At 41.1% G+C, this 21,674-nt stretch overlaps 2 protein-coding genes and 1 long non-coding RNA gene across 6 annotated transcripts in view; 1 reads left to right on the top strand and 2 right to left on the bottom strand.

Annotated features, from left to right (window-relative positions):
- Positions 1 to 21,674, top strand: part of dnajc6 (DnaJ (Hsp40) homolog, subfamily C, member 6) — a 29,794-nt gene that overhangs the window by 4,742 nt on the left and 3,378 nt on the right. For 2 of the 4 annotated variants that reach the window (XM_058638214.1, XM_058638212.1), the window contains 16 exons: positions 3,999 to 4,134; positions 7,815 to 7,864; positions 8,257 to 8,405; positions 9,286 to 9,408; positions 10,142 to 10,275; positions 11,598 to 11,792; positions 11,921 to 12,038; positions 12,384 to 12,463; positions 12,572 to 12,765; positions 13,931 to 14,305; positions 15,701 to 15,844; positions 16,659 to 16,760; positions 17,385 to 17,519; positions 17,605 to 17,937; positions 18,356 to 18,504; positions 18,824 to 19,000. In XM_058638214.1, coding sequence (XP_058494197.1) covers positions 3,999 to 4,134; positions 7,815 to 7,864; positions 8,257 to 8,405; positions 9,286 to 9,408; positions 10,142 to 10,275; positions 11,598 to 11,792; positions 11,921 to 12,038; positions 12,384 to 12,463; positions 12,572 to 12,765; positions 13,931 to 14,305; positions 15,701 to 15,844; positions 16,659 to 16,760; positions 17,385 to 17,519; positions 17,605 to 17,937; positions 18,356 to 18,504; positions 18,824 to 19,000 — 2,594 coding nt within the window. Of the gene's footprint in view, positions 1 to 3,998; positions 4,135 to 6,166; positions 6,333 to 7,814; positions 7,865 to 8,256; positions 8,406 to 9,285; positions 9,409 to 10,141; positions 10,276 to 11,597; positions 11,793 to 11,920; positions 12,039 to 12,383; positions 12,464 to 12,571; positions 12,766 to 13,930; positions 14,306 to 15,700; positions 15,845 to 16,658; positions 16,761 to 17,384; positions 17,520 to 17,604; positions 17,938 to 18,355; positions 18,505 to 18,823; positions 19,001 to 21,674 lie in introns of those variants that run through there. The other 2 variants (XM_058638213.1, XM_058638215.1) reach the window with 2 other exon arrangements.
- LOC131465495 (uncharacterized) lies at positions 1,640 to 6,726 on the bottom strand. The gene is made up of 3 exons (XR_009241318.1): positions 6,329 to 6,726; positions 3,435 to 3,570; positions 1,640 to 3,153 (listed from the first exon to the last, which is right to left on the bottom strand). It is a non-coding gene; the product is annotated as an uncharacterized LOC131465495 (long non-coding RNA).
- Positions 19,361 to 21,102, bottom strand: LOC131465494 (endogenous retrovirus group 3 member 1 Env polyprotein-like). The gene is made up of 2 exons (XM_058638216.1): positions 20,925 to 21,102; positions 19,361 to 20,829 (listed from the first exon to the last, which is right to left on the bottom strand). The coding sequence occupies exon 2, from the start codon at positions 20,763 to 20,765 to the stop codon at positions 19,536 to 19,538; it is 1,230 nt and encodes a 409-aa protein (XP_058494199.1). The 5' UTR covers positions 20,766 to 20,829; positions 20,925 to 21,102; the 3' UTR covers positions 19,361 to 19,535.

Below are 21,674 nucleotides of genomic sequence, written 5' to 3'. Positions count from 1 at the left end.
TGTGTGTGTTATTACTGCTGGGGAAAGAATACTAATGCATTTACTAGACTTAATCTGTTTATGTTAGTTAAATATCCAAATGTATTTTGACATTTACTTTATTTTGCAGGTCAACATAGGCTGATGTTTAATGTAATACATACTGTCGTGCCCATATGTTAACATAATATATAACATATGGAAGGAAATGTGTATTCTGTGTATTTTATATGCTTTAAAAGGTCTTTGACGTTTATTTTGAAGGTCCATACCAGCTTATGTTTTAACACTAGTGACTGTAAATATTGAAACATATAACATATGGAATTGGTCAATGTTGAGGAATATCCAACTACTTCCATATAGATTGTAAAGGTATATGTTTTCAAGTTTTCAACCATGAATGATAGACTGTTGGCTCAATAACAAACATCATCTTCGTCGGTAATGGCGCGTGGTCCTGTCCATCTGTTTATCGCTAATCTGATGGCAAATTCCTTGAAGTGCTTTATTGAATTGAGCCATAATAATAATAATAATAATAATGGCAACATGCAGTAACTAAAGGTGAGGCTTGTGTCTGCATGTCTCTGCCCCGTGTTTACCTCACTGCAGTGTTCTGTGGAGTTAGCACGCCTCCAGGGATGAACATTTGTGTGAAACAAAAGAAGATGGAGGAGGAGGAGGAGGAGGAGGAGGGCGGGAGGGTCAGTGAGGGAAGGGGATTGGGGTTGGTTGATGGTGGGGGTAGAGAGTGTGTGTGTGTGTGTGTCCGGGGGTATAGTGTCAGATAGCTTTGTGGACTGTGCCAGGCTGCTTGTTTTGATGTACATGTGTGCCTGTTCCTGTCTATGATATCCATCTGTGCCATTCATAAAAACCTGGATTTGAGAGGAAGAGGAGAAAAGGGTAAAGGTTGGCACTCTGGAAGGAGGGAGACACGTTCAAAGGAATCATTGATCTTTATAGAAAGGCCTTGAGCTAACACTATGCCTATGTTTTGCTCTGTCTGTCTGCAACCTGTCCTCCATTGACCCATAGATAGGTTTATGTACCAGATTGCTGTTATTGAGTCTACATCTAGGAGGTGTGTATTTTAAAAACGTACCTATGGGTGTACGAACCATAGTTACGTTTCGTTGGAGGTCAGTCTGTCTGTCTGCGACTGTACTACCTGAATGTGTCTGTATATTAGGGCTGAACGATTTTGAATAAATATCTAATTGCGATACGATTCGCGATATCAGAGGGAGTGGTCAATTTTGACATCATTATTCAACTTTTCACTGGAAAAACTTGTGATATCTGTGCAGATCTGTGAGGTCTGTGGAGTAAGATGTGCATAGATGAAGACAATAATTAATCTCAAATGACATTTTGGCTTTAACAAATGTTGCACCTCCTGCGATTTCGATAACATTTCGAAGAATTGTTCAGCCCTGCTGTGTATGTGAACCTCTCCCGGTATCTGTAACACTGTATGTGCAGAGATTTTGTTACTGTAGCCGTCTAACCAGGCTGCTCCCTCCCACATCCATCTGGTCACTGACACATAGACCGACTAACAGACTAACAGAGAAGCAGATTCACACAGATATGCAGAGGAATGTAGAGAAAAACAAAGCGCGTCAGCTTTAACATGCAGAGTAAAAGTCCGGTTTATTTATACCGTGAATCAAATGATGATTGTTGAAACTGTCATTGTGTCAAATCTTATCCATATTGAATTACTGGAAATTATGTTTAATGTAAGTGTATTTGAAAAGTAGTGGTTTACACTGTTGCCTTTGCAGCAAGAAGAACGGTTGGAACAAGAGCATAGACTTTGCATGTTCTGTGTGCATGGGTTTTCCTTCCTTTCTGGTTTCCTCCCACAGTCTAAAACCATGCAGATTTGGGGATTAGGTAAATTGGCCACTCTAAATTGACCTTAATTGTAAGTGTGAGAGTAGAGGATAAAGCGGTAGAAGATGAGTGAGTGTTTTGAAAAAAAAGTTTACAGATGGTCTTGACAGGAACTGGCTGCTGTGTTACAAGTTCAAATTTTGTACTTAAGCTTGTTAGTGGAAATTTATTTACAAACTAGTTGCATTCATTCATTGTCTACTGCTTTATGCTCCACATGAGGGTGACTGGAGACTGTTAAAACAAAAGTGTAATCAGAGAGAGTAAAGAAATCCATTAACTTGTTTGCGCACGATGGGATTTCAGGACAGTGCACATCTCACGGAGAGCTTATGTAATTATTATTATGAGATTTGAATAATAAATGTCAACAATGAAGCCAATCAGACAGTTTTGTTTTCGCAAATTATAATATTGAGCTTTCAGCACCCAATTAGGAGAAAAGTTTGAACATAAAATCATGTAATTAAAACTAAAATGAATCTCTCTTAAAGGTAGTTGCATACATCCATCTTCTACCGCTCTATCCTCCACAATGAGGGTCGAGATAAGCGGGGTACATCCTGGACAGTTCACCAGTCCATCACAGGGCCACATATAGAGACAAATAACCATCCACTCTCACACCTACGGTCAATTTAGAGTGTCTACTTTACCTAATCCCCATATTACATGTTTTTGCACTGTGGGAGGAAACCGGAGAACCTGCACACACACACAGGGAGAACATGCAAACGCCAAGTGGAAGAGGTAGTTTCATGATCATTAAAATAAAATGTATATATACATGAAACCATCAGTTTGTCAGAGCTTGAATCAATGTCTCACCACGTTCACGTCCTGTATTAGATTATCATGCTTTCAAAGCAGTGTAATTCTTCTCTGGTTAAGCTGTATAGTAGATGATTAATCATAAAGTCCTTGTGTCATCAGCAGCAGCAGTATCTATAGTCCAGGTTATCGGTGTCTATGCCACACCAAGGCGCAGCCCATCAAGCCTCATTATTATACTTACATGTCTGTTTCAATCGGGACCAGCAAGTGAACGGGAATATGTATTAGTTACAGATGAAGTCTTTATTGTGTCTTTGGCTCTCGTACTCAGTGGGGAGACATCGCGATAGAAGGCATCTGGTCCCGATCGCAACTCGTCAAATCCCCACAGAGTCCAGATGCTTGACGATGGAGCTGATGAAATTGCGAAAACTGTGCAGTGACAGAGGGGATGGGAGGGGAAAGGATGGAGGGCTGTGCGTTACAGCGGCATGCCTGGGGAAAAAAGGAAAATGGTTGACAAACATAAAACAATTATTTAAAATGTTGGGGGCTTTACTTGTTTCATGTAGGTGTTGCCAAGTGAATTGTGAATGGATGAGGCCAGAAGTGTTCCACAGATAAATTAAGATTAACACACCCCAAAAAAGCCGAGGACTAGGATATGAAAAACAAAATAAGGCCTGAGGTCAAGTGAGGGTTGCAAGGTATGAAAATGTCAGTAGTGGTGTTTGTTTTAATAGTTGTACCTTACAGGTGGAGTCATTTAAACTCACTGTTAGCTTAGTTTAGGCGGGTTTTATCCAATCATTTGAGGATTTCTTGCTGTCACTGAGCAACTCCACACTGCCAGGGCTGCCTCTCTCACCTCTTTGCTCATCCTCCAGGGTGTACCCCACCTTTCGCCCCACCCTGCGTGGTAGAAGATGGATGGATGAATAAGTATGATTGTAGTGTTCTCGTGCAATGTGTACAAACTCAGAGTAAACCGTAGCCTTAGCCAATGAAGACAGAGTCAAAGTAAGTTTGACCATTCCAGACTTCGTCGCAAGGCTGAAATCTGAACAAACAGATGAGATGTCTTTGTCTTGATTCAAAAAGCTCTGGTTTGTCTCCTCCAGTGGACATGTCACCCCAGTGTTACAGAGCAGAGAATGTTCCTGAATTTGACATCATTTTAAACAAGCAGCATTTTTTAATCATTCATATTTGGCAAGACACACCCACACACTGTACGTTTTAACAGTAATAGTAGTCCTGCTTTTTATTACCAGTCAGTGGCCTCAATGTTGTGGATGAATTTAACTGAAATTAACTGAATTGGCTGATGTGATTCCCAGATATGGATGCAAATTACGGAGGAGGACTGTTTGATATGGTGAAAGGAGGAGCTGGGAAGTTCTTCAGCAACTTCAAGGACAACCTGAAGGACACGCTGAAGGACACATCGACCAAGGTCATGCATCAGGTTGCCACGTAAGTGACGTCTTTATTCAGGCACATAGATCTTTGTACTGTTTGGATAAGGGCTTTTGTTTTAAATTATGTGTAATGGTTGAAATGCATGTTTTCCAGCAATATCAGTACAAACTCTGGTGTTATTTTCTTTGCTGTAATTGCCAACAACAGCACCATGTTTATCATTAAATTACTAGAAAATTATGAAGTCTATAGTTAACAGAAATGTTGGATTTGGAATGTTTTATTTTATAACCAATGATTTTACTTTAACAATGAACCTAAGGCTCACATTATATGGATACAGTAGCTGAATCAAAAGGTGCGATCATTCAGCTCTTCTTTGCTTTAGTATTATTCCATTACATTTGTGTGTATATCATGTGATTAAGAGCTTCACCCATAAGTCTTTGTGGATGGTCTCAGAGGACAAAAGACATAATTTGTCATTGAGTTTGGAAAATGTCCTTGTTTCACTCGTAATTTACCAAAGTGCCAGCGCCACAGCTCAGTGACTGTGACCCACATTTACAAATCAAGCCGACAACCAGCTTAATGTAACTGTGAAAAACAGATCCACTACAAAGTTACATTTAAGAAATGCATCTACAGAATATTGTGATGTGTCATATTATATTATTCAGACATATGCTATATATATATATATGAATGATATTTTCATCCTGTAAAAGATATTTATTGTATGATCATGTATACGTCACTGGTAAACTGAATGTTGTTGCAGCCACTGAACCTAAAATGAGCTCTAGAAGGAGGAGAAGAGAGGCAGCAGAGTCTGGCACAGCTCAGTTGTCCCAGTGTGTTTGTGCACAGGCATCTGCACAGGGCAGCACAAAGGGGGCTCTGTACTAGACACAGACACACAGACACACACGTACACACTGCGTGGTGGTGACATATTGAGTCTCACTACTCTATGCTGATGTGCTCGGATGATCAGTGCCACACGCTGGCAGCTATTAAAGTTCCTCTCGTACACACTGAGACTCGACACCGATGTGGCTTTTAACTTTGTTAATTTATTTTCATCATAATATGAGAGTTTCATTCAGTCCAAATGTCACCCACAAGAGTTAATTTCATGTCACACAGACGTGACATCATCTAGTCGTTAAGCAGATTCATTTATTGCTGACAACGATTTCACTCGATGTTGGAGACTCTGCTTCATGTTGATGAGGGGGAAACGTGGTTTCTGCAGATTTGTCAGATTTGTCAGGGATAAGACACAGTGGGGAGTGTTTCCTTATTTATTTCCATCCAGAAGATGGCAGTAAAGCAACATCATAGATACAAACTGCTGTTAAAACCCCAGAGAAGAAGAAGCAGTTTTGTCCACTGCTCTTTCAAACTGATGCGGTAGAAGCTGATGCTTCTGGTTTTAGTCCTCGACCATAAAAACAAGCTAATGTTTGTAAGTGATCTTCCAAACTCGCACATTTAGTTTGATCGACCTGACCTTTAATGCATATCTATAAAAGGACACGAAATACAATACTTACAAATGTGAATTATAAATGAAAACTTATAATAAATTTAGCAGGTTAAAGTGTCAAGAATCAGCCAACGTTTAAAATTTATATTAATAGAAAACTTAATAAAAGTTATTCAAACGTCTGTGCAGGTGTGTGTGTGGTGCAGGTGGAGACACTGAGTGAAAGGAGAACTTCACACACTGTATTTGAGGCTGAAGTGGCTGTGACGCCCCCTGCTGGTTGCACTAAAACACTAATAATTTTGAACATTGTGAGGAAAATCGTCCAACTTTTACACAAATTGACGAGAAAGTTTCAGTAGAAATTAAACTAAAACACAGGTGAAGTTCTGAAAATCCAAGTTACGTATACATTCTACTGTAGATTAAAGTACAGAAAGGGAAAGAAAGGGACTGGAATGAAAACAAAGGATGGAATGAAGGGACGTAAGGAGCAAAGCAATAAGTGAAGTAGAACAGAAAAAGGAGATGAAAGAACAAAGGAATGAAAGAACAAAAGGAAAACTTTTAAGAAATGAAGAAGGATGGAAAGAAATGAAGGAGGAAAGAAAGAGGGAGAGAGTGAAGGGACGCCAAGCAGGGAAGCAATTGGGTGAAAATTGGATGAAAGAAGAGACAGAACCATTGAAAAGAGGGGACTGAAAGGAAAGAAATAAGGAATGAACAAAAAAGAAAGAAATCCCTCTGTCTACTCACAAAGGTAAACAAAGTCCAGTCCAGTCAGTCAGTGTAATCCGGTCCATGTGTTTTGCTGCTGGTTTATGGACACCGTTTTCTGTGAACACATAGAAACACACAGAATCTGTCGCTGAATCAAACTGAGAAAAATTGACTTTATTGTCTCCGTCCTGCAAAGACTGATGCTGCTCCCGCACTCATCCTCTCCTCTCTCCTCGTCTCCTTTCCTCGCCAGACAAACAGGAACAGAGTGTGTATCAAGGCCGGGTTTTCATAGATATGTCCTGTCCTGCAACAGTGAAGAGTCGGGTAAATTCTTCGCTGTAAACGGCAGGCCATCGACCGGAAATGGGGAAGGGAGTTTGGGGAAGATGGAAAGAAAACGCTTACAACATTAATGACACAGGCAACAGAGACACACATTGAAACAAATATTTCCTCTGTGGGTACAACAACAACACCGGTGTCTGTCTGAGGTGCTGACACAGCAGCACTATGAGGAAACATTTCACACACACGCACGCATGCGCACACACACATTTGACTAATCTTAATCTTTCCTCTCCTCTCCTCTCCTTTCCTCTCGTCTCTCTGTCTCTCACACCTCTCCTTGCTGAATTATTCATGTGGGTTCATTGTGCCAAATAGCCAGTGCATTGCTGATACAGAAGGATTCATTTCATCAGGGCCCTGTGTGTGTGTGGACTCTGTTTATTTATGTTTAATTCTAATTTCTTTGGGTTTATTTGTGATTACCGTGGCAGCTAACATGCACATGTACTCTATGTTCTTTCCTCACATCACCTGCTGTTTAACAACCTGGTCACAAGCTCACATCACAACTCTATTACATTGACAGTCTTTGTATAAACAGACACAAGAAACTAGTCCAGCTACGTCATTGATCTCTGTTACATAGATATGATTGTTTGGCTAAATTGGGAGAACATGATACAATTTGAAAATGCTGATACCAAAATCTTCCCCACGGCTCAGATAATATTAGAACAACTGCTCACCAGGTCCACTAGAGGGACATGTAGAGGAGATTGTCTTCATCTGCATGTAGAGAATCACGTACATTGTGTGTGTTTTGGTCACTAGAGAGTAGAGACTCAGTTAAAGCACCAGAGTGTGTGAGCTTCTGTTTAAACCTCTCCCCACTCACTATGCCTGCATGTGCACAGCTTTGTGAGCTTTGACGCTGTTGGCCACATGTAATCTAAGCAAAAGGCCAAATCAGATGTCATCCATACATTCTATTTTAGTCATTCAAGTCAAAGGAGGTTGGTCATTATCTTTCACAATCCTAAAAGCTGTTAGTTATACTAAAGTGGGAGAATAATACTGTTGAATTCCACAAATTATGTGCAAGTACATTTCAAAAAAGGACAGTACAGTAGGTCGACTACATTCTGTGTAAATGTGAAAATATTTGGAATATTTTTTAATATTGGACTACATAATATGTATGATTTAAAATGAATTTCTTTCTCTTTTTCAGGTACACAAAAGGGGAGCTGGACATTGCCTACATCACATCGCGCATCATAGGTAAACACATTTGTAAGCTGCGTCCACAAACACAGAGACAATTTATTTTAGTGGTATACGAAGTCAGACAGTTGCATTCATAAACACACAGTCACACACCCTTATGGCTCCTCCTCATCTTATTATTAGTATTTCATATTTTCCTCCAAGTGCCTCCAGAGGACGCTCACATACCACTGGTGGTACACATACCACAGTTTGAGAACCGTGGCTTTAGACGACATGTAGTCTGCTGTACATTGATCCCACAAGGCTTTGTATACAGCCTTGGAAATTCATCTGTAGACCTGTAGTCATTAATGGATGTTTTATATATCAGGCTTTCAAACATCTGAATTAAAAATCTTTCATTTCTCACAATGGCAGCTGAAATGTGGACTTTTGTTTCCCAGTCATGACATATCCAGCGGAGTCGGTGCAGATTGGCTATCAGAACCACATTGAGGACATGCGCTCCTTCCTCGACAGTCGCCATGCCGACCATTACACTGTTTTCAACCTGTCCCAGCGCAACTACCGTGGCGCCAAATTCTCCAACAGGGTGAGTGTGACGCTGCTTTATGAGGCCACTTGAGATTAAGCCATTGCAGAAAGTATTTGCTCATAAGTACGTGTCAGTGGTTGCTGGTCCATTTTCATACACTGCCTTATTACAACACCAGGGTGAGATATGAGTAGTTATTTCCAAGTAGCTGGCTATTTTTGGTCTGCCTGCATTTGTTGCTTCATGTACTCATAAACCTTTAAAGCACCCATAGCAAAGCCTTTAATTAGATTTGCCCATCAGGCCTGTCATTGCTCCTCCGTCTGCAACGAGTCATTTTTGTCCAGACAGTAAAAAATACAGGACACCGAAAGAGACTTTAAGCACCAGCAGATCCCTGAGCTTATCAAGTTGTTTCTTCCCGTTATTGACTTCTTAAGACTCCTGCTCTATTCCACGACAGCATATTTTGAAGTACATGCTCCGTAGAAGTCAAATAATGTTATATACTGTCGTGCCAGAAGATTTCGGGGTGCTATTTTGGTTCCTTGTATCATGGCAGCACAGCTGGGATCTGTATAGATAAGTGATTTCCACCCTTAAGCTGTGAACCTTCTACACTGAGGAGTCAAGCAGTGGAGTTAACATTGCTGAGTTGGCCCCACTGACTCGCGTGACTTGCGCATGGAAATTGCTGTATCTCTTGCAGATGACTCACTGCGGCAACTGGTGTGTGTTGTAGTGCTTTTCTGCTGTTGCCAACCTCCACCTGTCCTTCCTTCACCATCTTTTTCTTGCTCTTAACAATTTTACCGCCTCCACGCTCTTTCCCATCTCTCTGCTTTCCTCCTGCCTTCCTTCATCTCACTTGCTTTATGATTCTTCTTCTTTGGCCTCTTTGTCTCGGCTCATGTCTGTTTCTCTGTCTCTCCTCCAGGTTTCAGAGTGTAATTGGCCTTCCCGCCAGGCTCCCAGCCTCCACAACCTCTTTGCTGTGTGTAAGAACATGCACAATTGGCTCAAACAGAATCCCAAGAACGTGTGTGTCATCACCTGTTCGGTAAGAAAACTCTTTCATGTCCATCCTCTATTTAATATTCACTCTTGTCAAATAATAGTCCCTCAGCATTCACTCGTGATGTGAAGCTTTGTTTTAATTCTCCCGTGAGACACTTTTGAGTCAGTTTTGGAAATGATGCCTTTTCTTTGGTCTCCATCTTGTCTCACAGTCGCCAGCTCTGTATAATGAATTATTGGCCCCTCATATTTCTAAAGGTTTCTGTCACGTACTTAGTTTTCTACCTCTGTGGTTGCTTGGCAATTGGAATTAGACTTGAATTATGCCTGATGAAGTAGAGGAGCATTATTGTCCTGCGTGTTGTCTTTGAAGACTAAAATCTACATAAATTGTTGATTATATAGCTTTGGAGTGATAGAAAGGACTTCTGAATCTGTACGATTTTGTGTTTGGGAAAGTCTTCAAACTTACTCACAGCTAAATACTTAGTAATACAAGTGTTTTTTCACTTGAACAACCACTAATATATTCCGGGAAACAGTGAACCTATTCTTACTCAGTGACAACAGTGCTGCACACTGTGGTAGAGTATCTGGTTTGGCAAGTTTTTGTTTTAATTTGAATCACCAAGATGTTTTAATTTCTCTGTAACCTACAATAAACTAGAGCAGATGGCAATAATTTATAAATGACAAGACAAAAGAGGTACATTTGTGAAACTTAGTTACTTACTTTCTAAAGATTCTATGTTTCTCCCTCACGATGTGTTTTTAAGGATGGTCGCGCTCCCTCGGGTGTTTTGGTCTGTGCCATGTTCTGCTTCTGCCACCTCTTCAACAACCCAGTTCCTGCCATGCAGCTGCTCAGCGCCAAGAGACCCGGTTCTGGCCTCTGGCCCTCACACCGCAGGTTTGCATTCTCCATTGTGGGACAGAATGGGGGAAGAAAAGAGGGGAAGTGAGAGGAAGAAAATGGAGGAAAGTGGCACTGTTGTTGCTGAGGCTGCTGCAAATAAGCTCTTGATGTCTCTGCTGCACCGTGTTGTTCACAATGCATCTGTGTTTACTTCCTGTCAACACAAACACCACAAACCATCTAGTAAAACTACTAAAAGTGACGTTAGAGCAACTCATGACTCAGGCAGAGAGTGAGTGGAAAGACCTGTCATATATGAAGCATTGTCAAAATTACTAGTGCGTGTTTTATGTGTGTAACCTGTAGTGCTGGCATAAACTTGCACTTTGATTGACACTTAATTACCTTTCATGCACGGGCTGTCATATTTGCATGTTAATGAAAGAATTTCCTTGTAATTCAGAGTCTCGGTACACGTTGACTCAGAGTTTAGGAGAACTGCATTAATGACATCCTTCTGGGCAGAGCTCAAATTTGATTTGGCAGCACATATCGGGAGTTACTCACATTTTCAGCATGTGGACAACCTTAAGTAGGCCTGTTCACACCTGGCATTAAAATGCATTCTCGCTGTGTCTCCTGGGCCCACATACGATTGGACACGATGATAAGACAGGAAAAAAAGAAGAGAGAGACCACGTCACATCTGTGTTGCGCTCCCTTCACTGGCTTCCTTTTCGTTTTAGGATTGATTTTAAAACCTTATTGTTTATTGTTCTTAACGGTTTGGAACCATCTTACCTCTCGGATCTTCTTTTTCTTCACGCTCCATCCCGAGCTCTGACGTCTAATAACAGGCTGCTTTTATATGTGCCAAAATCAATCAGGCCTTTTCTGTAGCTGCCCCTAAACTTTGGAGTTACCCATGGAAATAAAATCCCCACCATTGAACATTTTACATTGCTTTTAGAGATCCACCTCTTCTCCATGGCCTTCACTTCAGGATAAAAGTAGTCAACCTGGACACTTCTGTGTAGTTTTAACTATTTTATTATGCCACTATTTTACTGTTTTACTATTTTTATTGATTTTATGTTTTATACCTAGCTGAAATAAGGTGGAAATATCAAAAAAAAGAACTTGCTGACTAGTGTAAAATACCCGAAACAGTTGCAGATTAGGTGACGTCATCTGAAGAGGTGGTCTTTAGTCTGTCGTGAGGATTGATTGCTCTGGAATGTGGCCACATGTGTCCTAAAACCACTTCCAAATGAGGTTTTTGTGTTCATATTTGCAGCAACATTGGTAGTGCCCTGAGGCTTTCAGACACTAACAAAGGAAACTGATTGTGACATAACCTTGTGTCCCCCACGCAGGTACATCGGCTATGTGTGTAGTATGGTGTCAGAGAAGCCCAGTCTGCCCCACTCTAAGCCCCTGGTGATCAAGTCCCTCACCATGAGTCCAGTTCCCTGCTTCAACAAGCAGCGCAGTGGCTGTCGGCCCTTCTGTGACGTCCTCATTGGAGAGACAAAGATCTTCACCACTGCACAGGAGTATGAGAGGATGAGGTAGTGGCACATCGTGTTTTCTTCTCCTTAATGTTAACCGTTTTTTGTTTTTACAATTTCTGCCACATTACATTTTCCCTTCACTTCACCTTCTTCCTTCTGTTTCAACGTGCCTTGCCTCCCACCAGAGAGCACAGGGTCCAAGATGCCAAGGTGGTTTTCCCTCTGGGCGTCAGTGTGCAAGGCGACGTCGTGGTTTCGGTCTACCACATGCGGTCGACCATCGGAGGACGTCTGCAGGCTAAGGTACACTGATGGACGCATGATGACACGTCTCACAGAATCCTGATTAGACAGAATGGGTCACAGAATATTAGTAGACTGAAGTAACAGCCATCAAACTGTGTGAGGATGTGGCGGCAACTTCTTTTAAAATATGTGTGCATTTTCAGTTTAAAAGCAGCGAAAGCTTTTATATTTTCTGACATGCCTTATTTGTGGTAGCAAATTCCTTTGTGTTTATCTTATTGTTTAACTGGTTTAAATGGTCACTGAAATATTCCACAAAATGTTTGCTGGTTGAACTGACAGAACTAAAAAATCTAAATCTATTGAGAGAAACAGAAATTACATTTGTTGTTTTTCTGTTAGGTGTCCAACACTCAGATCTTCCAGATTCAGTTCCACACTGGCTTCATTGCCCCTGGTACCACCGTGCTAAAGTTTAACAAGTGAGAACATTTATCTTCTCTTCACCACCTTTCTAATCATGATTTTTCAGTTCTATAATGGGATATATACTTATATACGGTCACCTTCACGCTTGTTTCTCCTTGCAGGCCAGAGCTTGATGCATGTGACTCTCCTGAGAAGTATCCCCAGCTGTTCCATGTGATGCTGGACATGGAGGTAGAGGGTGTGGACAAGCAGAAAGACCTGACGCCACCGTGGGAGCAGTTTCCCTGTAAAGACCTCAGTCCTAGCGTGCTGTTCTCCTGCCACCAGGAACATCAGGATGCACTGGCTGTTGCTGGTAATGTAGGAATGAACACATGATGGCTCAGTATGGGTACACATTTTTAAATAATGTAAAATACTGATGCCTGTGGTGGGAATTTTAAAGATGGGGAAGACACTGTTATGATAGTAATCACATATAAAAAGCTCCAAACTCATGGTCCGTTAGATTTTTTGTATTGTCAAGGGATTAGAGTCAGCAAACCAAGGTTTTCTGTACATAATAAATATTGGGCACTAATATAGACTGGCTTATTCATGTACAGTTATGCTTGTTATGCAGTTGTGCTTAACACATATACATAAGATGGTACATAACTGCAAAATAGCACAGAATAGGATAAAACAATAAATGCATACATACATCGCCACATAAGCTCACAAACCCACTAATGTGACTCTTGTTTTTATTCTTGCAAGATGAGATGGAGGGCTTGGATCTGGAGGGTAAGACGGTAGAGGAGACCACAGATCTGTTAGAGAAAGACAGTGACGTTAATTAACCAGGGCTCGATGCAATTCAATCATATAATAAATTGTATTTGTTGAGAAAATCACTTGGCTGGTTATTACTGTACATTTATGATTTGTTTTGATTGAATTGATATCAACCCTGCTCTTGTTGAACAGTGACATATCATTTTGGTAGAAAACTTGCCTTAAATCAAAATATCAAACCAATTTGAGACCTGAATAAACAATTTCAGGATTCATTGTGGGTTTTTTTTCCTTGTAAACAGTGAAATGTCTTTGACAAAACAAGGTTGGGTATGGAAAGCGGAAGGAAAACAATGCAGCCATGGGTTTCTCAAATTAAAATGTTCTACCAAAGTGAAATATTGCTGTGAATTAATAATAGCCAAGTACACTTTTCTATTGCCACACTATTTATCCTGTACTTCTTTGAAAGCATAATAAACTATGGCTATTTGTGTTGTTGTAGATAATATCTCCTCCAATTAGATGAATGCAGTGACCTGTCTATTGACAGACTTTAAATGTGTAGAATACAATATTAGGAGTATTAGCTGGTGCTTGTAGTGTTTTTATAATGACCTATATATAGTTGCCCATTATCTCCTATCTCCTCTTGTCCCCTTTTCTCATAAACCTGCTTTGGATTTCTGTCATGTTTCTTTCTTTCAGTCCTTTTTTCTGTTTCTGTCTCTTTTGTCCTGCAGAGCCAAGCATGCCCCGCACAGGTGCACACGGCCGGGGTCACTGCGAAGAAAGCGAGCCCTCTGACGACGAGATGCTGTCTCTCTCCAGCCAGCGCAGCAGTGTGAGCACAGCCTCCCATAAACCCGACCTGCCTGCTGCAGCACCAGCGCCACCTCCACCTGCCGGGGAAGTGGATCTGCTTGGCCTGGACGGGGAGGAGATCAAGCACCCACACGCTTCACCACAGCTCCCGTCTGCTGCAGCCACAGCCACTGACCTTCTCGGGGACTTGTTTGGGGCCACAGCTCAGCCAGCCAGTGGGCCGTCATCCTCTCAGTCCACACCACACAAAGTAGTGCCCAACACTGCTTCACCATGTCACTCTCCTGCACCAGGTGAGAAAACAGCTTTAAAATTACATTTGACTTAAAAACACAGCATATTTTAAAGGGTTCCTTGACCTCAGAAATAGTCCAAAAAATTGACAAGTTACTTGTTTACTTGTTTTTTCTGGCACTTTCCTCCATTATGTCATGATTTTGAGCAGATGATTTGCATTTTATCATCTTAAACTTCATGTTGACTTAAACTAAGTTATAAATGTTGATACATTTGCAAAGCATTGAATAACATATAATTAATTCACTAGAATACCCGAACCAGAGTCAAATCCTGAAACCCTGAAAAAAAACAATACACAACAGATATACAATACAGAAGATAGAAAGACAAGGCATACAGTAGGTATAACAAAGTTATACCTATTGTATGTCCAGAACCAATTCAATTACAATAGCTGTCATATTCTACCACAACACATTAGAACTGAGATTTCCAGATCAATTATTTTAAAGCTTTAACGTGCTCTGCAAACAGTTTCATGAATGGGGGCAAACAAAGTAAGAAAAGCCCTTTTTCCCCAGTTCAGTGTAAACCCTTGGAACCAGGTAAGAGTGCCACCTGGTGGAGAAATGCCTCAGACTTGAGGTTTGTGTAAAGAGACTGCAGTTGACTCAAAATGGCCTTTTCACAAAAGTATACAGATTAAGTTTTCTATGGTGAGTCTACTTACTCGTATGGAGTACAGTGAAATCTACCAGAGGCACAGTGAATAATAATAGAATCTTGAAGGTGGAATATACTGTGTAAGAGGCAGGGTTCATGTAGATAATAGTCCAGAACTCTTAAAAATGTTGCCTGTTTGTTTTTTCCCCCTGTTATTTGTACCTTGTAAAGGCAGCAATAGGTGAGGTACATTTTATTTTTTCATTTATTTAATAACCTTTATTTAACCAGGTAAATCCCATTGAGATTAAAAACCTCAATGGGATAAAAGACCTGGCCAAGATAGACAGCATCTCATAAAAACACAAAGAACAAAGTTATACAGTTTATATTATGATATCACAATATAATGTGATGGAATCAGCCTCATATAGTCTTGATATGGATTTAAAAGCACTCAATGAAATCAATTCCCAATCATTCTGCTGCATGTTCCATGTAAATGGTGAAGAATTGAAAAAAAAAAAAAGAAAACGAAAAGAGTAACAGCCAGTACTTTGCAGTGCAATCAGATCACAAATATAGTTACACAGTAGACCAATAATTACCTTATTATAGATAAAGGTGTACCAGTAGTTGAGCCTTCGGTCAGTCATCCCACCCTACGGTGTGTCAACAAGTCACAATCCCAAAGGCAATACTCTGTAATGTAAAGGTGGAAAAAGGTAAATGGTATTTTGTTAGAATTGGACAATAAGTATAGTGGACAATTTTCTTTTCCACAGCATTTGACCCCTTTGGGACAGGTCCAATGTCTAAGCCTCAGGACATGATGGGCTCATTTCTTGGACCAGGTAATGTTGGGCAGCCAGACCCCTTTCTGCATGCTGCTCGCTCTCCCTCACCCACCCTGCAGCCCACAAGCCTCGGTAAGGCATGTTTCTGCTGGACACCTGCTCACTGCATTGTGAATGTAATAACCACATTTCAGAAGTCTGTGCCCCAAAATCAGGGTAAGGCGTGTTTTTACCATGTCTGCAAGTCTGTGGCCACATTCTAACACATGAACATGCATTGTGAAAAATGGCATCCCAATCTTTTTCCCATCTCTTTATAAGCTTTGCTTCATTCATCGCTTTCTGAAACTGGCTCTGCCTTTTTTAATTGCAATCCTTTGTTTGACATTTGCATGATGTATGATCGGAATTTGCAGCACCTAAGTAGTTTTGCATAGTAACAACTTCAGTGACTTGAAATTTTTGTCTCCAGCATGAAACATTCTGCTATATCAAATAGAGTTTTTAAACCTGAACTTGTCCCAATGCCAATATTTTAACCTGAAGTTTGGAAGGATCACAATATTATTGTTATATATCAATATCCATTTCTCTTAAGTTTTTGTTTTCTCTTGAAAATATCTTCAAGGAAATCAAAGAAAGTGCAGTTTTCACTCACTCTACTGGGATACAACGGATGACTGAGAGCCTTCACAACGTTATCACATAATTAATCAGCGTATAATACTACTTACCATAACAAAACCATAACATATAGACTGTTGGCCTGAACCTAACCTAAACAATGAACAGCAGCTCCCAGAAAAAATGCCTTCGCATGAAATTCAAACCAGTTATTATTATTATTATTATGATTATTATAATAATATTCTCTGGCTGTGTGTGGGTTTATGTCTGTCATTCACTGTGTGTCTCTGTGTGTGATGACCTTGATGTGTTTGAATAGGCCGCAGTTCCCCTGTTCCACCCTCCACCCCAACCGTCAACATTCAGCAGCAAAACGCCATGGGAGGATGGGACTGGAACAGACCTGCTAACACTGGCGCAGGTACTGCCAACCACACACACACACACACACACACACGACACAAACATACACTGGATTGACTGTTCATGTGATCATTTATTTAAGGCTGCAGTGCATAACAATTGGTTTTTCTGGAAGGTAACATTATTTGTACATAATGTCCTTTATTGTCCTCTATTAAACCTGCGAGGTAGTGTTTTACTGGATGTGTACACCTGCAGCGCTGGGGCGGGCTGGGGCAAGAGGCATCTATCAAATGAAACTTTAGAGCAGTAGAAATCACTCGAAATGCTCTCCAACCTTCAAACAAGCATTCATATGTCATGTTAACACATTTGAACAATAAAAACCACCGTCCATCACTTATCAATTTGGCACTATTTTCAGGCCTGTATCACTATGGCAGGCAGCCCCACAAGTCACAGATCAAGTGTATCACCTGTTTTAATCAGAGCATGTGAAGGAAATTCAACAAACAAACTGTTTAGAGAAGATCCAACAGGATATCTATCAGAGAGCGAACAAGCAGAGATTTTTAAAAGTTACACTGCAGTTTTACTGTAGGGAAACGGTTCATCTGTGTTTTCTATGCATCAATGTGAGCTTTTTTCTCTCCTATAACCATGCATGTATTTGTTCATCCAGGAGGCTTTGGTGTGGGCAGCCGGTCAGCCACAACCAGCCCCACAGGCTCAGTCCACAGCACCCCCACCCACCAAACCAAGCCAAACACCCTAGATCCATTTGCAGACATAGGCAACCTGGGAGGAAACCTTGGAGGTAAATTCACACAAAATGTTTTTTTCAGTCTTTTGTCTTTTCTGCCACCTTCTCACCGCCATAATCCCTGGCCCTCTCTACTCAGGAGGTTCTGGCTTCAACAGCAAACCAACCACTCCTACTGGAGCAACACCCTCTTTTCCTCCCATGGGCTCCCCATCGAGGCCTCCTCCATCGCCCCAGCATGCAGGAGGGTGGCAGCCTCATGCAGGAGGAGCCAGCTTTCCTTCTTGGCAGGCAGGTGCTGGAGGCAATGTCGGTTGGCAAGGACAAGGCCCTGCCCCACAGCCAAAGCCCAGCCCCAGCCACACCTCCATGCCTCACACGTCACCTCAGAACAGGCCCAACTACAACGTCAGCTTCTCTGCAATGGGAGGAGGCTCGCCCAGTGCTGCCGCTAAAGCACAAGCTGCCATGGGTGAGAGGAAGTTTGACTTTTGCTTAGCTGACGAGTTAAATTCCTGCAGAACTGCCATATTTGCAATCAAGTGCCATATTTCCTGATAGATTAAATTTGTTCATTGTGAGTATGAGTGATTGTGCAAAGATTTTATGGCATGTCACCTGTAGTAGGCAATGCAGCAGCATGATGAATATAAATTACTCATTACTCATGAGCTGGATTCATTACAAAATATGTGGGGTCATCGATTCAGATCTGGGAACATTTTTATTTTATATGGCACCAGTAAAGGGTGCTATTTTCTGAGTATTATGAAAGGTTGTATTACTTGGACCGAGCTGCACGCACTCAAGTGGAAAATGTGTTATATAAGGATTGATTTGACTTACCTGGAAAATTCTCTCTTTGTGTTTGTATGTCTCTTCTCTGCCAGGTTCTAAGCCAAAGGCCTCACATGCCAACTTTGATGACTTGCTGTCCGGTCAAGGCTTTGCAGGGACCAAAGAGAAGAAAGGGCCCAGGACTATTGCAGAGATGAGGAAGGAGGAGATGGCCAAAGAGATGGACCCTGAAAAACTAAAGGCAAGGACTAAAGAGCAACAACTGCAAACACAAAATATAAAGTGTTGTTTTTGTTCCAGAGTATCTTTGAAAAAACAGCAAAAGATCTACATGAAATCAGTTTGTGTTCTGTCGATTCATTTTACTACGACAGAAGCAGTTCAGTGATTGACAAAAGTTAGGATAGTGTACTCAAAATATAGAATTAATGAATAATTAAGTTCCTCTAATGATTACTTTTAAAAACATTTCATCAGAGCCAAAATAACATGAAAGCGTCTCTTTTAATAAATGTTCCAAATATAGTGGCTAATGGCTTCTCTTCTCCATCCTGACCCAGATTCTGGACTGGATTGAGGGGAAAGAGCGTAACATCCGTGCCCTGCTGTCCACCATGCACACTGTGCTGTGGGAGGGAGAGACACGCTGGAAGCCTATGGGCATGGCTGACCTGGTCACTCCGGAGCAGGTCAAGAAGGTGTACCGCAAAGCAGTTCTGGTCGTCCACCCAGACAAGGTGAGATAGATAGATAGAGAGAGAGAGAGAGAGAGGGGAGGAATGAATGGGGGACCTAAAACTAATAAAGTGAGGATCTTTATATTTCAGAGAGGGAACAATTATCTGTTAAGGTACAACCCAGCAACAAAGGAGAAAAAAAAACGATGCGAGCCTAAAGCAGTTACCTCCGTTTAGGTCCACATAGAGTATTACTGCCAAAAAGTAGCTGTAAATCAGCTGGGGTACTTGATATTTATCAAACAAGAGTTAATATTAGACTTTCATCATCACATGGACCTAAACATGACATGACTTTGCTGCCCCCAGGTGGCCAAAACGAGCTAATGGTGGTACAACAGTTACCAACAAAAATACAAGTAAAAGAAACGTTCAGGTTTTATTTATTAAACCACACAATAAAAGCTTTATTATTATTTACAATGAGAAATCCGCAAAGGTGATTCCGATTGAGGTCAAATTTAGATTTCAATTAATAAAAACAGCTATTAATCCCTGCAATAGATTTAACAAAGTTTCTCTTTGTCTGTATACTTCAAATATTGCACAGGAACCTTTTCATACATGACATAAACAAGGAAAATAATACAATAAAAACAGCCAAAATAACCAGGACTTCAACAATGTGGTAACTCATTGGTCCAAAAATATTGCTCAACCAGTCAGATATCGAGCTACTGTCCTGGTGGACAGCTTTAGCCGTGTCATGAAGATGACTGACGATGTCGCTGATGTTTGCACTGTAGTCAGGAACAAAGGTGCAACATTCAGAACCGATCACGGCACAAGTTCCTCCCTGAGCTGCTAAAAGAAAATCCAAAGCAGCTCTGTTTTGTAAAGCCAGCAGTCTAACGGAGGCGAGTTCATGCGACAGCAGCGTCAGAGCCTTTCCGGTTTCATTGGCTATAACCTCAAGAGCACGAGACAGGTCGGAAATTTGATCCAATGCAGACATAACTCCATAAAAAGGAAGCAGTGGGCCCAGTGCGTTCTTAAAGGGCGACTGGCTATGTGTTCCGAAGATGTCTGACACACCGCGCCGCGTACGTTTAAGAGGAGCTTTCTGGGGTAAAGAGTGAGCCACTCTCATTGCTGGGACTACGTGTGCCAAGCCACAGCGTCCTTTGTAATCCACTGGAAGATATGGATATGCAAGGTTTCCACACACCCAGTACATTCCCTCAGGAGAGGAGACGGAGCAGCTGGCGGAGTGGCGAGCTAAAATGCTGAGGCGAGTCTGTCCTGCTGCCTCCAAACACTGCTGAGGAAGAGAATTCGGAGATTTGAATTTGTTATAAGTGTGTCCCGGGCCCCATTTAAAAGTATGGAGGCAGTCTGAATATCCGACGGGTCTCTCGCCGTCATTCTCAAGGCACCACGTGAACCTCTGAGGAATAACAAGTATGGGAACAGGTTTTGGAGTCTCTGTACATCTGTTGCAGTTGCCTTTGGAGCAGCTGAGAGGTCTCATTTTGGAGATGCTTGGGCAAGCAGAGGACTGAGACAGGCGAATGTGCATGAGACGGCAGGTGTCACAGTCAGACATTGGTAAGGCCATCAGAGGCAGACCTTGTCCTGCTGTGTAAGGCATTACACTGCAGACATAACAGCTAGAATTTGGATGGAAGAGCTTACCGACTTGCCACGCCATGGTCAGAAATACATTGATGTTGTCTGCTCTGTTATCCTGGGCTTTCATGACTTGTGGAGTTGCCATTATGGACTCCACCCGGATCAGTACCAGGACTTGTAGGATGAGGAGCATTCTTGAACTTGAAATAATCACAAATGGCTGTGCAGTTACAGCAGGTTTAGATTCAGCCTATTACCTGAGGTGAACAGAGTGACACACAAAAAATGATGAGTGACAGAACAGTAAGGTTAAAATGTTGTCACAATAACAGCTGGAGAAAAAGGACCTCACCTGTTTTATCCTTGTAGTTTGTTTCTCGGAGTAAAATGGATGTTGGATTACTCTTGCATACTTCTCATCCTCTCTTTTATAAGGACAGAGGCGACAGTACATCCCACACAAACAGAGAGAGATCAATAACCATTGATCAATCACTGTAAGACATCAGGGCAGGGTAGACTTGGTGGCAACTGAAGTTCAGAGGCTGATTTATACTGAGGTCTCTAACTCAAATGACCTGGGGGCCACTGAGTGTCTACATTGGTTAGTAGGGATTCTTTTTAATGAAAAATATATCAAAAATAATAATATTTAAGATATTTCAGATAATTTCTAAAATAAAATTTGTTTTGATATGGAACAATAAATAGTTAACCATATAAATGTATCTGTTGATGGAAAACCGTTACAGAAGTAAGTCATTATAGGGCCGCATGAAAGTTTGAGTTTAAAACATATGGTCTACAGCATTTTCAATCAATATTTAGTGGAAAGGTCAGATATCTCAAGACAGGCTCTAAGCATAAAAAGACACAATATGAAAGTTATTAATAATATAGATAAAAGTAACTCATCTTTGTTTTTGTATAAAGTTAAGTTTGTATTATGTTGTGAGTGTGTATCCCTAACTGCATCTGTTTTTCAGTCTTGTATAAAGTACCTTAAAGGGATACTTAAGTAAAAGTGCAAGTATCTTACCAGAAAATGACTTTAGTCAAGTCACTTTTTATAATATTACTCAAGTAAAAGTCTTAAAGTATA

Source organism: Solea solea, chromosome 9 (genome assembly GCF_958295425.1).
Source record: "Solea solea chromosome 9, fSolSol10.1, whole genome shotgun sequence".
NCBI lineage: Eukaryota > Metazoa > Chordata > Actinopteri > Pleuronectiformes > Soleidae > Solea > Solea solea.
Note: the sequence above shows the minus strand (reverse complement) of the source record. Positions and strands in the feature narration are given on the sequence as shown.

What these genes read in the sequence shown, in the direction of transcription:
- LOC131465494 (XM_058638216.1), bottom strand. Translation starts at nt 20,765, where the DNA reads ATGCTCCTCATCCTACAAGTCCTGGTACTGATCCGGGTGGAGTCCATA.